The sequence below is a fragment of the Impatiens glandulifera genome, unplaced genomic scaffold (assembly GCF_907164915.1).
Source record: "Impatiens glandulifera unplaced genomic scaffold, dImpGla2.1, whole genome shotgun sequence".
Lineage (NCBI taxonomy): Eukaryota > Viridiplantae > Streptophyta > Magnoliopsida > Ericales > Balsaminaceae > Impatiens > Impatiens glandulifera.
Window position 1 is genome coordinate 14,980 of NW_025919457.1, and position 13,998 is coordinate 28,977.

The 13,998-nt window shown below is 31.4% G+C and overlaps 1 protein-coding gene across 1 annotated transcript; it reads right to left on the bottom strand.

Moving 5' to 3' along the window:
• Positions 1-4,113: 4,113 nt before the first annotated feature.
• On the bottom strand, positions 4,114-6,204 carry LOC124917987 (MKI67 FHA domain-interacting nucleolar phosphoprotein-like). The gene is made up of 9 exons (XM_047458253.1): positions 6,085-6,204; positions 5,831-5,936; positions 5,628-5,742; positions 5,488-5,543; positions 5,200-5,247; positions 5,006-5,103; positions 4,855-4,924; positions 4,661-4,771; positions 4,114-4,356 (listed from the first exon to the last, which is right to left on the bottom strand). Exons 2-9 carry the CDS (start codon positions 5,930-5,932, stop codon positions 4,312-4,314), a joined length of 645 nt encoding a protein of 214 aa, XP_047314209.1. The 5' UTR covers positions 5,933-5,936; positions 6,085-6,204; the 3' UTR covers positions 4,114-4,311.
• Positions 6,205-13,998: the final 7,794 nt, after the last annotated feature.

Sequence of the window (13,998 nt, forward strand, 5' to 3'; positions counted from 1 at the left end):
TGGATGGAAAAATACAAATTCATTTAAGAAAATTAATATTAACTTACATTAGAAGAAAGGTAAGTTTGATGACTTGTGGTTGTAGAAGAAATGAGGAAACCTCTTCATCTAATTTCCAGAAAAATAAGGTTTTGGACGGCAAAGGTATGGACAAATAATATTATTGTACCAACAAGTTATTTCATTATTATTTTTCTTATATAATTATTTTTTGTTTACTTTTTTTTATATATATATTGGAAGCTTGCATGATCCTGATCCTGATAAATTTTATTTATATATTTAACTTATATCTCTTATATATTCATACCAAAATGACCCATTATTTTTTATATAGTTTGAAAATCTTTCATATCTATAAAACACATCCTTCATTATTTTCAAGAAATTTGTTTCTTTCTCACAAAGATAACTTTTTGTTTAGTAGAAAGTGAAAAAAGAATATGTATTCTCTAAAAAATTGTATGCACCTAAGCAATTTTTTTTTTTTCTGTTTATCCTTCCCACAATATCCACTTGTTATTAAAAAAAAAAAAAAAAACTATTAGTTTAATATGGTACATATTTAAACATTATTGAAATGAACTAGTGTTTTTTATTTTTTAAACTTTTTTAAAATGTTGAGTTTCGTTTCTTTTTTAAAGTGCGATTAATTAATGATCGCAAGTTAAACACATAACTCGCAAACATCCTCAACTAATTTAATTAGACAAACAAAACTTGCGTCTGACAGGTCTGATGGGCTCGAAAGCCTCGAACTTAGGACTTTAAAAAGGTTTGGTATTCACCTTTTATTGTCGTTAGGCTAAAAGAGGAGATAACTATTAGGATATTAAGACTTGTTTGATATGATTTATCAAGATTCAAACTTATCACTTGATTAAATAAAAATTCCAATTTCATTTAAAACGTTGGGAATCGAACCCCATAACATTTAGTATTTAAAAATCACTATGGTCAATTGACCTAACTTAATGGTTTAAAAACGATATCTTACTAAAGTATTCTTATTATTTTTAAATATTAAGAATATATATATTTAAATTAACCAAAATAACCCCAAAAAATGTCCTTTTGATGTTGATTTAAGAATAATATATTTAAATAGAAAGGAATAATATTTTTCTTTTGAATTTGTTTGTGGAAAAGTTGAAAAGGGCAAGGTGGATGTTGAAAGGGTAGAACTAGAAGCATCCATTGTGGAATGTGGACCATGGCGCATTTGATTTTGAGTGCCCTAAATTAGCCGGCCTATAATAGGCCTCATCTCAACCATTTATTACCCAAATTTGGGTGGTTCATCTTTTACGCCATTACTTTCATGTTTAATCAATTCTTCTTTATTATCCATGTGACTTTCTTTAGACGATTTAAATAACATTAATTCATATTCAAAAAAAAAAAAAATTGAATCCTTATGAGTCAACAACAAACATCTTATTTGAACGGTACATAGTTGGTTAATGCCGGGTTCATTTATCTATCGAACTTGGTAGATAGTTTGTTAATGTCGGGTTCATTCATCTATCTGACTTGTTTTGTTTGTAGAAATGGGGCTTGTCGCAAATGTTTTATGAGCATTTGAGTGCTCATTTACCTCCCTCATATGTATACATATAACTTTCGAACTTATAATTGTATTATTTTACAACTTACCGTGTATTCTCTATTATGATTAATTATTAGGGCTGGTCCTGGGGTAAATTCGGCAAGTTCTCAGGCTAAGGCCGTCTACTTTTCAGGGTAGCCCATTTATTTTAAATAATAAAATATTTAGTCAAATTTATTGTATTTTTAAACATAAAAGATTGTACCTTAGTGATTTAAAATAAAAATATATATTTTATTTAGTTATGAGTTCAAATTTTACTGAAAATCATTTTTTATCAACATTTTAAACTAGACTTAGGGTAACAAGAAATATTGACATATTTTTCTATCAGGGCTAGTGCAGTCCAAAACTCGGGACCGATCCTATCAATTATTAATTATCATAACTTTTTTTGATTTTGTTTACCAATTCTCTTATATAAATCATTTTTATTTCGTTTGACTTGTTATACATTGAACTCGTATAAATTTGTTTTGGTTGAATATTTTTGTATTGATTTTGTTTTTATAAATTGTTTATGAAACATGACATCTAGATCATTAATTGTTTATTTTATTTTTCTAAATATTAATGAGGATAATAATTTTGAGCTACAATTTATTGTATTATTTTAAATGGTTTTATTGGACAATGTATTATTAAAGATCTAATATTTAAAATATATTAATATATTTGAATAGTTGACTAAATAAGGAGAAAAAGTAATTGTACAGTAAATGTGTTGTAGCTAGTAGATATCCACTATCTACGAGAAGAGTTTAATAAAAAAAAAACATCTAAAATATTTAAGTTTGAAAAAATTCATGTAATAACATATATAACTATTATATATAAGCACAAGGGAAATTTAATTTAAAGAACAAATTATGTTTTACATATATTTTAAATACATTATTTATATTAAAATAATGGATACAATGCTATGAAACGTTAAATGGAAGGACTATTTGTTACTTTTTTATTTATTTAACTTTTAAATATATATATATATATATATATATATATATATATATATATATATATATATATATATATATATATATATATATATATATATATATATATATATATATATATATTTAAAGTCATTGTAAATGATTAGTCTTAGCGGGTCTCATAAGTTATGAAAATTAAAAAAAGTGAACGGTATTATTATAAATATGAAAAATAAAGTGAGTTTATTTTAACTGTATGAATTCCGTGTAAATGTACCAATAAGAACATATATTTAAAAATATTATTTATTTATAAATATTTTAAATAAAATTAATATTATTTAAATATAATTAATTTAAAAATAGTTTTAGTTTTTAAAAATTAAATTTAATCTAAACTTAATTTAATATATATTTTATCATCAAGCACTCACTTAACCCTAAATTAACCATTATCTTGTGACTTACATTTTTTCATACATTTTTTATTTCCACGGTAAACCATTCATCAATTTTAGTCGACTTTAATTTATGACACAACTTTTATCTCTCGTCAAACTCAACCACTAATCCCTCAATTGACCCTCCTCTTGTGACTAACATTTTTTCATGTCTCTTTATCTATCGACAAACCACTTATCAATCTTATTCGACCTCTTTTTTATTCTCACTTTAACAAATAAACAATCAATCACAATTAATCACATACCTTTTATTCAACGTCCATTAACTCCTAATTGACCATCATCTTGTGACTCACACTTTTTCATATGCCTCTATATCCTTCGACCGACAAATCACTCATCATCCGACCTCCATCTCGTGACCTCACACTTTCAAATGTTTGCCAAACCAACCACTAATTTCAACCTCACACTCGACAAATCACCAACCACCCGACCTCCATCTCGAAAAGTTGCACCACTTTATATTATAGTCAATAATGCATTTTCGAAAATCTAAATTTGCATATTTTGAAATTCGAACACTAGTCTTAAATATGAAATGTGAACACTTTAACCAATATACCACTTGAGATTGTTGAAAATAATTTTATTTTATTTTGTGTTTGTATATATATATATATTTTGTATTTAATATTTATTACCAATAATATATATATAGATATTGAATTTTATCGATGGTAAAGAAATATATATATATAATAATAATTAAAAAAGAGAAAGTAAGAATGAGAAAAGAAAAAATATTATTCTAGTAAACTTAAATTTTAAGCATCATAGATAAAAATTGTTAAAGGTTTAATCAAAGAGATAGAGATAAAATTTTAGGATTTCACAATTTTCTTTTATTGATTCTAAGTAGGGGTAGACCAGTCAAAACCGGTTTAAAATATATGTTAACTAAACTCAACAACTAAACCAATCTTTAAACCGATAATTTAAGATTTTCTCAAACCAACTTTAACGTTTTGGTTATTCATTTCGGCGTATAAACCATAAGAACTGAAAACACCCTCCCTATATGGAATTGGATATTGTGCTATCTTCCTAAGAAAAACAAATCATATATAACAAACAAATACACCATGTCACTAAATCTTATGAAATATTGATCATTAAAGCAAATGTTTGGTTCAAATAACGATCGATCCATAATTCAACCCGAAAACAAAATCTGTTAAACTGTGAAGTGAAAACTCCAGATACCAATACAACTTAATAACCAAATGCATTCAAAATTTGGATTTTTCATTATACTGATGCTTGGCAGGGAGGGCATTTCAGTCTATTATTACAATCCTCAATCAAACCTAATCTTCTTTGGAGCAGGCGGATTGCTTCCCACCTGAAAAGCAAAAACAATCAAAGGAAAAAAAATCAATTCAAGATAATGTATATGAACTTAGACCGACACAATTTCAGAAACTCATTGGCGGTTTGGATTGGTTTGGTTTGGTTTCTCTACCAGATCACGAAACAAAAGTGTTTCCAAATCTATAACCAACATTTGTTTCTAGACAAGTATAAATTTTTATGGCTAACACCACCCACAAAGTTATAATCGCCTTTAAATAAGAGCGTTCTTAATAAGAATCGAAAATTGGAAATAAGCATAACAAAAAAAAAATCATCAAACAAGAATGACTTACAATTTCTGGGCATTCGTAATCCATACCAGCTGCCTCTATCTTCTTCCTCCTTTTCTTATCCCTTTTCATGATTCCATCAACCAATTTTTTATGCCCTTCCAATGTTCTTTCCTAAAGCATCAATTTCCATTACAATTCTATTTTCTTTCTCAATAATCATTTTATTAAATGCATCAACAATTTATTTAACTTACCTTGTCATGCCTCTTCCTCTCAATTTTAACCCAATCTGGAGGCTTGTAAAAACGGTTAACACCACTCCACCTAAATAGTATAAATAAGTTATACAGATCCTAAAGCAATGCACGAGGAACCATTGCACAAGGATTATACAAATTTTCTTACAATTTTGGATGAACATTCTCAGGTTCAATCAGGTGAACTTTTAGCATGTGTTCACACATAAGATAATTATTCATGCATTCAGCAACAATTTTAGCAACCTGAATTCATTAACACAATGGGTTAAAACTGAAAACTGAACAGCATATGGAATAGATTTCCACAAAGCAAAAGTTAGTAATCGATAAATGTATAACCTCAGGAGACTCAAATTGGATGAAGCCAAAGTGCTTTGACTTTCCAGTCTGCAATATATCATGTCACAACAAGGTAAAATTAGTAATGAACACAGATTTACAAATAGGATAGTTATCATGCAACTGCAAATTCAACATTCGAATAAAAAAAGCAAGAAAGCAAAGGGTTTATCTGATCTAGGATTGCTTGAAAATCATATTATTTGGGAAAACAGATAAAAGATGTAGCAATTACTTATTAATCTCAAATAACCCAAATCAAACAAAGATAAACTCTTGAGATTCTACCTTCTTATTCCTTGCAATTCGAAGTTTCTTGATAGTGCCAAACTGTTTAAAAAAACCTGCAAAGCAATATCAATATGAAATCTACCATATTTTGTTTTCATTAAGATGAAATGACACAAATTTTACAATGTTAAACACACCTTCCATCTCATTCTCATAGAATCCATGTGGAATATGACCTATATAGAGGACTGTAGCTTTACTAGCCAATGGTACAGTTTTAGCAAGTTTAAGTCCAGGACCACCTTCAATTGGCTATCATTCAATGTATTAAAATATAAAGATCAAATAATATACATAAAGTAAACAATTTGTTCATATAACAAAGAAAGAAGAAAAATACCAAGAAATCTGCAGTTTCATCTTTTCCACTACTAGCCTCTGGAAATTTTGATGATGCTTTTTTTAAACTTTTCTGCATACGTTTCTTCTCCTTAATACCCATCTCTCTAAATATAAAAAAGAGCAAATTTTTAGAACTCTCATCTAAATTCAACTGTATAATGAAAATCTCAAGAAACGAAAACAAAACAATATGAAAATCAACCGGAAGATTACGGAATAATAGACGTTTCAAACAGAGGAAAGGAAAATTACCAGACTAGAAGGTGTTCTGCCGGAGGAAGATGACGGAGAAAGGAGACGAAGCTAATGGCGGCAGAGTTTGAAAAGCGGCGAAACCACCGCTGAAGGTTTTATAAAATGGAATGCCCTGCTAACTTAACTAGGGCTGGCTGGTGTTCTTTACTTTAATATTAATTAGCCCTACATATTTTTGTATAGTTATGAACTTTCCCTCTAACTTTATTTCAATTTAAAATGAGACAAAATTTAATTCTAAACTTAAGACTTTGAAAATTAGAAGTTGTAAAAGGAATCAAAAGTATTCAACCAAGCCATTCAACTAGCCGAACCCAAAATTCGCTAAACATTTATTTTTATTATTTTTGTGGGAAAGAATAGTTAACACGAAATCACGATCAACCTTACCCACAATGTTCTTAATAAAAATTGAATATAGGATATTTAATATAATTTATTGTCACTTGAGAGAAGATTAGAAACTAATTTGGTTTGATCTAACTTTTCAGTCTAACATATTTTTCTTTTCTAAACAAACTTAATTATCTTATTTATTTTTATTAATATTATAATTTATTATTAAATATTTTATAAATTAACTATTATTTTATATTTGATACAATGTATAATCTATTATGAAAAATAATTTTTCCCAAATGATAATCTTTTTCTATATTTGATACGTTATAAAAAACCTTAAGTTTATGGTTTTAATGAAGAATGTTAGTCACCAATATTATTATAATGAGATGTTATGAAACAAAAAACAAGTTCTTAGATATATGTAGGGATTGTACTGGGTTTAATTAAAGCAACTTTAGTTAAACCCTAAAACTCTCTATTTAAAAAAAAAGTTGATATCTAAATTCTCATTAAGAACTTGTTAGAATCTATGTTTACTTAATGATGTGTTTATTTATTATTCCTAAAAGTGTGGTAGAGAAAATAGAAAGATTGATGTGTAAATTTTTATGGGAATTTTTAAGTTTTCGTTTTCATATTTTGTTAGTTGATACAAAGTAAAAATTTTCGAAGTTAAAAGAGGTTTGAGTTTTCGTGACCTATGTGCTTTTAATAAAGCATAATTGACAAAATGGTGTGCTCGTTTTGTTTGGGAACATTGAAGTCTCTAGATCAATATGATTAGAAATAAATATGGGTTAGATTGGTCTAGTTGGTTCACAAAATATCTAATCTCCTCATGGAATGTAGCATATGGAGTGAAATATTAATCATGTGGAAAATTTTCGTGAATATTCTCTATGTACCGTGGGCGATGATTCATCAATCCGTTTTTTGGAAGATGCACGGTGTGAGGTAAGTGTTTTGCTATTATCTTCCACGTGTTTGCCTCTTACTATTTGTAGAGATGACACAGTAAATGATATGTACGGCCATCGCTCTTAAAGTTTTGTGCATCGTATCAGATATAGAAAGAGGCTATTATTTGAGAAAAGTTATTCTCATATTAGATTGTTATCATTAGTCACCGTTGAACTAGGATGGTGTGCGATGGAGAGATTTGAATAAGTTTAATGTAGGTCATTCTTATTGTCTCCTAGATAGAGTTGTTCCAACTGAGTTGTGCTAAAAGAAATTATGGGAGTCTGGGATTTCCACTAATATCTCTTTTTCGAGTGGACGGTAATCCATAGTGGTGTTTTAATTGATGATAGATGTATGCGCAATTCTTTTATCTTAGTTAGTCAATGTCGTATGTGTCTTAAGGAGATGGAGACGGTCCTTCATCATCTTACATTGTAAGGATGTCGCTAGTATTTGGAGTATTACTGGTATTCATTGAGTTATGCCAGAAACCACTGGTGTATGTTAGAAATCGTGGATTAAGGAAGCTAGATTTGTGTGCCTGAAACAATAGAGTTATATCCTTATTATTTTATAATGGATAATTTGGTTAGAGAGAAATCTTAGAATCTTCAACAATCTAAAACAAACATTCCGGATCTTTAACAATGTTATCATCCTAAACTATATGAGGTTCAACGTGGGAAGCCGACATATTCAGTCAGAGAGCTCTTTCCCTTTTGAAAAATATTTGCACGCGTAAATTTTGTAATATTTGTGTGATTTTTCTTCACAAATGTATTTTTTTCGTTGCGCTTAAACGACTATCCATTAAATAACATTCTTTTGAACATTATGAGGTAAAATCAAAGGCAATTCGTCACACTGAGGTTTCTAAAATTCTCTTCCATATAATTGTTTAATGACCTCTCCATACGCCTTATTGAACGCTATTCTCTTATACCAATTCGAGATATAATATTCTAGATTTTCACCATAATGATATATAGCACAAACAACGTGTGCACAAGGTATACATGTGAGTTGCCACATTCTACATGTGCAACTTCTTTCTCTAATGTTCATGGCATGTCTATGTATTCCCTCAATGATCTCATATCCGAATTCTCCGTTAAAATCCAATGTGCACCTATATATGATACTGTTACGACTTGTTTCGTAAGGTGTGTTTTGGGTTCAAGAATCACGTTCTTGATCTATAAAACCGGTGAAATTCTACAATCAAAGGGCAGCGGAAGGTTTTCAATAGAGAATTTGGGGGGAGGGGATAGAAGAATCAAGGGTGCGAAGAGAAATACTGTTGGTCTATACCAAACAGTCCATAGTAAATAATAATAGATGAATAGGGTCGAAGTTCATATCTTCATTATTCCATTCATGGTCCTTGGGGAAGAAAGATCAGCCTTATATAGGTGATGTCTTGCCCCAAAATATTCGGTTACAACAACTTTAAAAGAATAACAGAATTCAGTTTGTAAAGTAGAAAAAGAAAGCAAAACAAAATAATAATACAACAAAACAGAAATCTGGCCCATGTACACCATATGACCGAGACCGGGTGCCGAGAAAGGTTACTGGAATTTATTCTAGGACCGAGGCCTTGATTTTAGACCCTAACATTATCTCCCCCTTCGAAATTCGTCGCCCTCGACGAAAAAGAACGTGGTCTGCCGAGTCTACCGAGCCTCTAATGCGCATGCTGAATATTTCAAAGAATTCGGTCGGACTTCAGCAAGACCAGCAAGTGTCAAAGTCTTAGGACCGCATTTCTTAGAAGCCTTCGGTCTTCCTGCTCCACGACCAGTCCTTCCTTCGGCCCAGCACGCCAAGTGCAGCAAAAGGGTCATCTTTCTTCCGGGCATACTCTAGAATGTCTTCAAATAACCAAGCCCAGTCCTTTATCCAGACCAGCAACACATGCGCAACAACATAGCCATGTCTTCCGACTACCTTCCTGGCTGGTGTTCGGTTGTTGGGTTGCTGGGTTAGCCCTTTGATTATTTTTTTGAAATATTCAGAAGCGTCTTCCAAAACAAGTGAAACAGTTTGGCATTCGTTCTTGCTCTTTATTTGTACCGTGGCAGCAACATTATGATTTTCCAAGGCCTTTTCTAGCTGGCTGCCTTGTATTATGTTGACCCGCGACCGAGGGGCACCTTGCTGGACCGAGAAGGTGTGCAAGATAATGGCACGTTCGTCCCTTGTCTCAAGCACCAAAGGTGGGTCATAAAAATCTGATTCTTGGACGGGTTCTTGAACGCTTTCTTGGACTTCTTGATGATTAGGCGGGGCCATGAACAATCTGGATTTGCACCTATGATTGGGCTCCCAATTATCATTGCAAGTATAGCGCCGGTCTTCCTTGGGATCGGTTGTCCGGTTTGTGCTCGGCCAGACCGTGTTAACAATGCAAGGCGTGGGCAGCAGCGACGGTTTGGCACTGTACAAGGGCCTGCGACCGAATCGCAGCAAAAGATCTTTCTTGAATTTATGCCACGTCAATGCTTCCATATGGTTGCGATTCCGCAAATATGATTCATGCCACGTTCTTGCCTCTTTTGAAAAGTGAGTGCGTACAATGTCCAGCTTTGTGCCATCATTCGTCTTGCTCTCCCTAAATATTTTCTCGGCAAGTAAGATCCAGCCCTCCAAATCAGTCCCATCAAATTCAGGAATATCAATATTTGTGAGTCGGGTTGGAGGAAGGTAGCAAGAAGCAATATTATAGGGTCGGGTGCGAGGATTTTGGCCATTATTAAACGCACCTTTTTCAATGGCTGTCAAGCTTTTTCCAGCAGCATACCTTCTGTCCATATTTTGCTGAAAGGCATTGTGCAAGGCAGCCTGTTCGGTCATATTTAGTTGCAGGGCAGCATTCATGGAGGCATATTGATGGGTCAGCCTTTCGAGTAGGGTCTTAAGATCATCCATCTTTGTTGCTATCTGGTTTCTTTCATTTGAGAATCGTTTTGCTCTGATACCAAGAATGTTACGACTTGTTTCGTAAGGTGTGTTTTGGGTTCAAGAATCACGTTCTTGATCTATAAAACCGGTGAAATTCTACAATTAAAGGGCAGCGGAAGGTTTTCAATAGAGAATTTGGTGGGAGGGGATAGAAGAATCAAGGGTGCGAAGAGAAATACTGTTGGTCTATACCAAACAGTCCATAGTAAATAATAATAGATGAATAGGGTCGAAGTTCATATCTTCATTATTCCATTCATGGTCCTTGGGGAAGAAAGATCAGCCTTATATAGGTGATATCTTGCCCCAAAATATTCGGTTACAACAACTTTAAAAGAATAACAGAATTCAGTTTGTAAAGTAGAAAAAGAAAGCAAAACAAAATAATAATACAACAAAACAGAAATCTGGCCCATGTGCACCATATGACCGAGACCGGGTGCCGAGAAAGGTTGCTGGAATTTATTCTAGGACCGAGGCCTTGATTTTAGACCCTAACAGATACCTTGCTATTGCAAGTTCGAGTCTCTGCATTGCTACAGGAGAAACGCCTCTAATCCAATTCATATCCATTTCTTTTTTTAAGCGACAAACTCTTCTCGTTATCATCAATCGGATGTGCTCCAAGATGTTAATGATAGACATTGATCTACTTGATAATATCCATGAATTAAATGTTTCACAGATGTTATTGTCTACCATGTCACACTTTGGATACTCTTTGAGGTATTTCTTTGACCATTTTCTCTCACTAATTTGGATCGCATAAGTACCGACTTCTTGTTTGGTTTGTTCGAGTACTCTTAAATTGGTATTAATTTGTTCTGGATAGGTGGATTGAGCACACCTTCAAAACAATAATTTCAAGTCTTCACCCATATTTTTTCCTCTAACCCAATTTGTATACCAATGACGACAACAAAATTTATGATCTGTATTTGGTAATAATTCAGCAACTGCTCTTATTAATCCTTAACATAATGAAATCAAATAATTTAGCAATTATTCTTAGAAATTGTGTGATCAAATTTACATATCAAATTGTAATTTAAAAACATACATTTTCCATGTCTGAAATGATGTTAATGTTGTCTCCTTCTTCTAAATGTAGATCCTCAATTAGAAGTTTAAAAACCATTCCCAAGTTGTTCGACTCACTCCTTCCACCACAACCCATGCTATCGGGAACATGTGATCATTTGGATCTCGGACAATAGCAGAAATTAGTTCCTCTTTACCTACAACCTTCAAAAAGCATCCACTAACCCCAATTATTGATTTACAACCGTTTATACAATCACACATACATTATATAAAATTTTATTTCATTTGTGGTTTCATCTTTGATGGTTTTAAGAATAAAAGTATCATTATTCATTGATTGCAGTTCTTCCAAATAGTTCAATAACTCACTAAAGCCTTTCTCGATGTCACATTTAACTTCGGTCAAAACTATTCTTTTGGCTTTATTCATCAAAGAACAACTCACATCACAATTTAAATTTTCCCTACTAATGTTTTGTAGAAATGTCTCTTTGGGTTAAAATTCTATTGCGAAATTTCATCCTAACATACTTTGTAGAGACCAACATTTTCTTGTTATCAGAATAACAACGGTGCTCGGGACGATAATTCTTTACTATCCACTTTTTTTTTCTATTTTGTCCTTGCTTGAAAAAAAATACCAAGAACACCCTTCTTTGTTGCATTTCACCCTCATTCTATTAGAGTCTTGTTTAATCCATTTTAAACTAACTCTGCAATCACATTAATAATCATTTATAGCATCTTTTATTATTTTTTTATTCAAACACCATGCCTATGATGAGCCTCCTCCCTGCACTCTGAACAGAAGGGTTGGATTTTAAATGAGAAGATTGTTGTCTCTTTACTTACATCATCATCAAGCCCCTCATAATCACTTTCTTCACTACCACTACACAAATAACTCTCGGGGTCACTTTTATCAAAATATTTAATCGATCAAGATCTCTAATGGGCATGAGATGTTCTTTACTATAGTGTACAACTCGAAGAAATCTACAACATATTAATAAAAATGTAATTTTAAGATAGCAAAAGTTACAAGTGTAAATGCGAATGAATTTTAAGAATATATATTACCGCTGGAATTTTAGAGAGTTTCTCCGAAGTAACGATTGTATTCTTACAATGACGTCCTTTAGAACTTTCACCTAAAAAATTCTTGATTTTTCCTAATTCGTATTTTCCTGAATAAGTTTTTCAAACATTTTAATCAAAATGTGCATAATCATACCAATAAAAAAAAATATCAGTATTAGTGGATCATCAAGATAGTTTAGAAGTAATAGTTTAGTAAATCATTAAAGTAAATTATATATTTTCTACATCATAAACTTCCACGGATAAAATTCTAAAAGGAACTATTACGCTTCTTAATATTAAACTTTATGACCTAATCTCTTTTGTTATTTTCGATACAATTACTTGCAAACATCAATTTAAAGAAAACACCTCAACTGGTGGAGTTGGTCGATGACAGTAAGGTGAAAATTTTGTCTTTTACCAGTATTAAGATTAAAATAAATCATAACCTCTTCTAGCCTAGCGACAACAAGAGATGGATATCCCTCAGACTTCCATGAGATCCTAAGTTCGAGCCCGTAGGAGCAGCGGAACCCATCGTTCTAAAAAAAGATTAAAATAAATCAACTTGAGTTCTTAGGATTAGTCGCACTCCATAGGAGCAGCGGAACCCAACGTTCTAAAAAAAGATTTTCTTAGATGGATGAACTTTCAATTGAAAAAGACGTACAATATGCAAGAAGACAGTCACCAATTTTTCTTTAAACATAAAGGTAAGTCCGGTTTTATGATTACAAAAGTTAATAACATTGTTTGCTTTGGATACATTCTCAAGAAGAAAACAAAATATAACAAAATTCTTTCAGTGGAATATCATAATTGTTTAACCATGGGCATATGAAATTATTTTAGCCTTATGAAGTTTGTGGTAGTACTTAACTACAAGAAATTATTCTGACATATCAAAGATGAACACACAAATTTACAGCACTCAATTCTCCATTTTGAGTTATAAATTAGTGGAGTTTAATATATACTCAAACAAAGAATATAGTTTCATCTATGTGCATAATATATTAAATTTTAGATATATTATGAACACAATCAAACAATATTAGTGAAGTTTCATATCTACTCAAACAAATAATATAATTTCAGTAGATATGACTATCTAAAAGGAACAAATAGAAAAACCCTAATCTAAACCTTAAATTCAATATATCTCAATCTAAACCTAAATCAAACCAAACGACATTAACGAACGAAGAAGTTAAACCAAAATCTAAATACCAGAATCGTTGATGGTTTAATGAAGTATTTTTTGAGATGATCAAAGAAACATATGAACGATAATGAAATGAATTAAAGAAGATGACGTAACTGTTGATAAATAATAACGTGTTTGACATTTAGAAAATATTATATTGCCACTTTAATTAAAATAGACGGAACTAGCTAACGTTCGTTTAATAAAAAGCTTCAAATGGCCAAAACATTGATAATTCGAGCCTCATATGGTAAAAACGCCTCAAGTTCGAGCCCAAATGATAATTTGACCATATTTAAATTTAA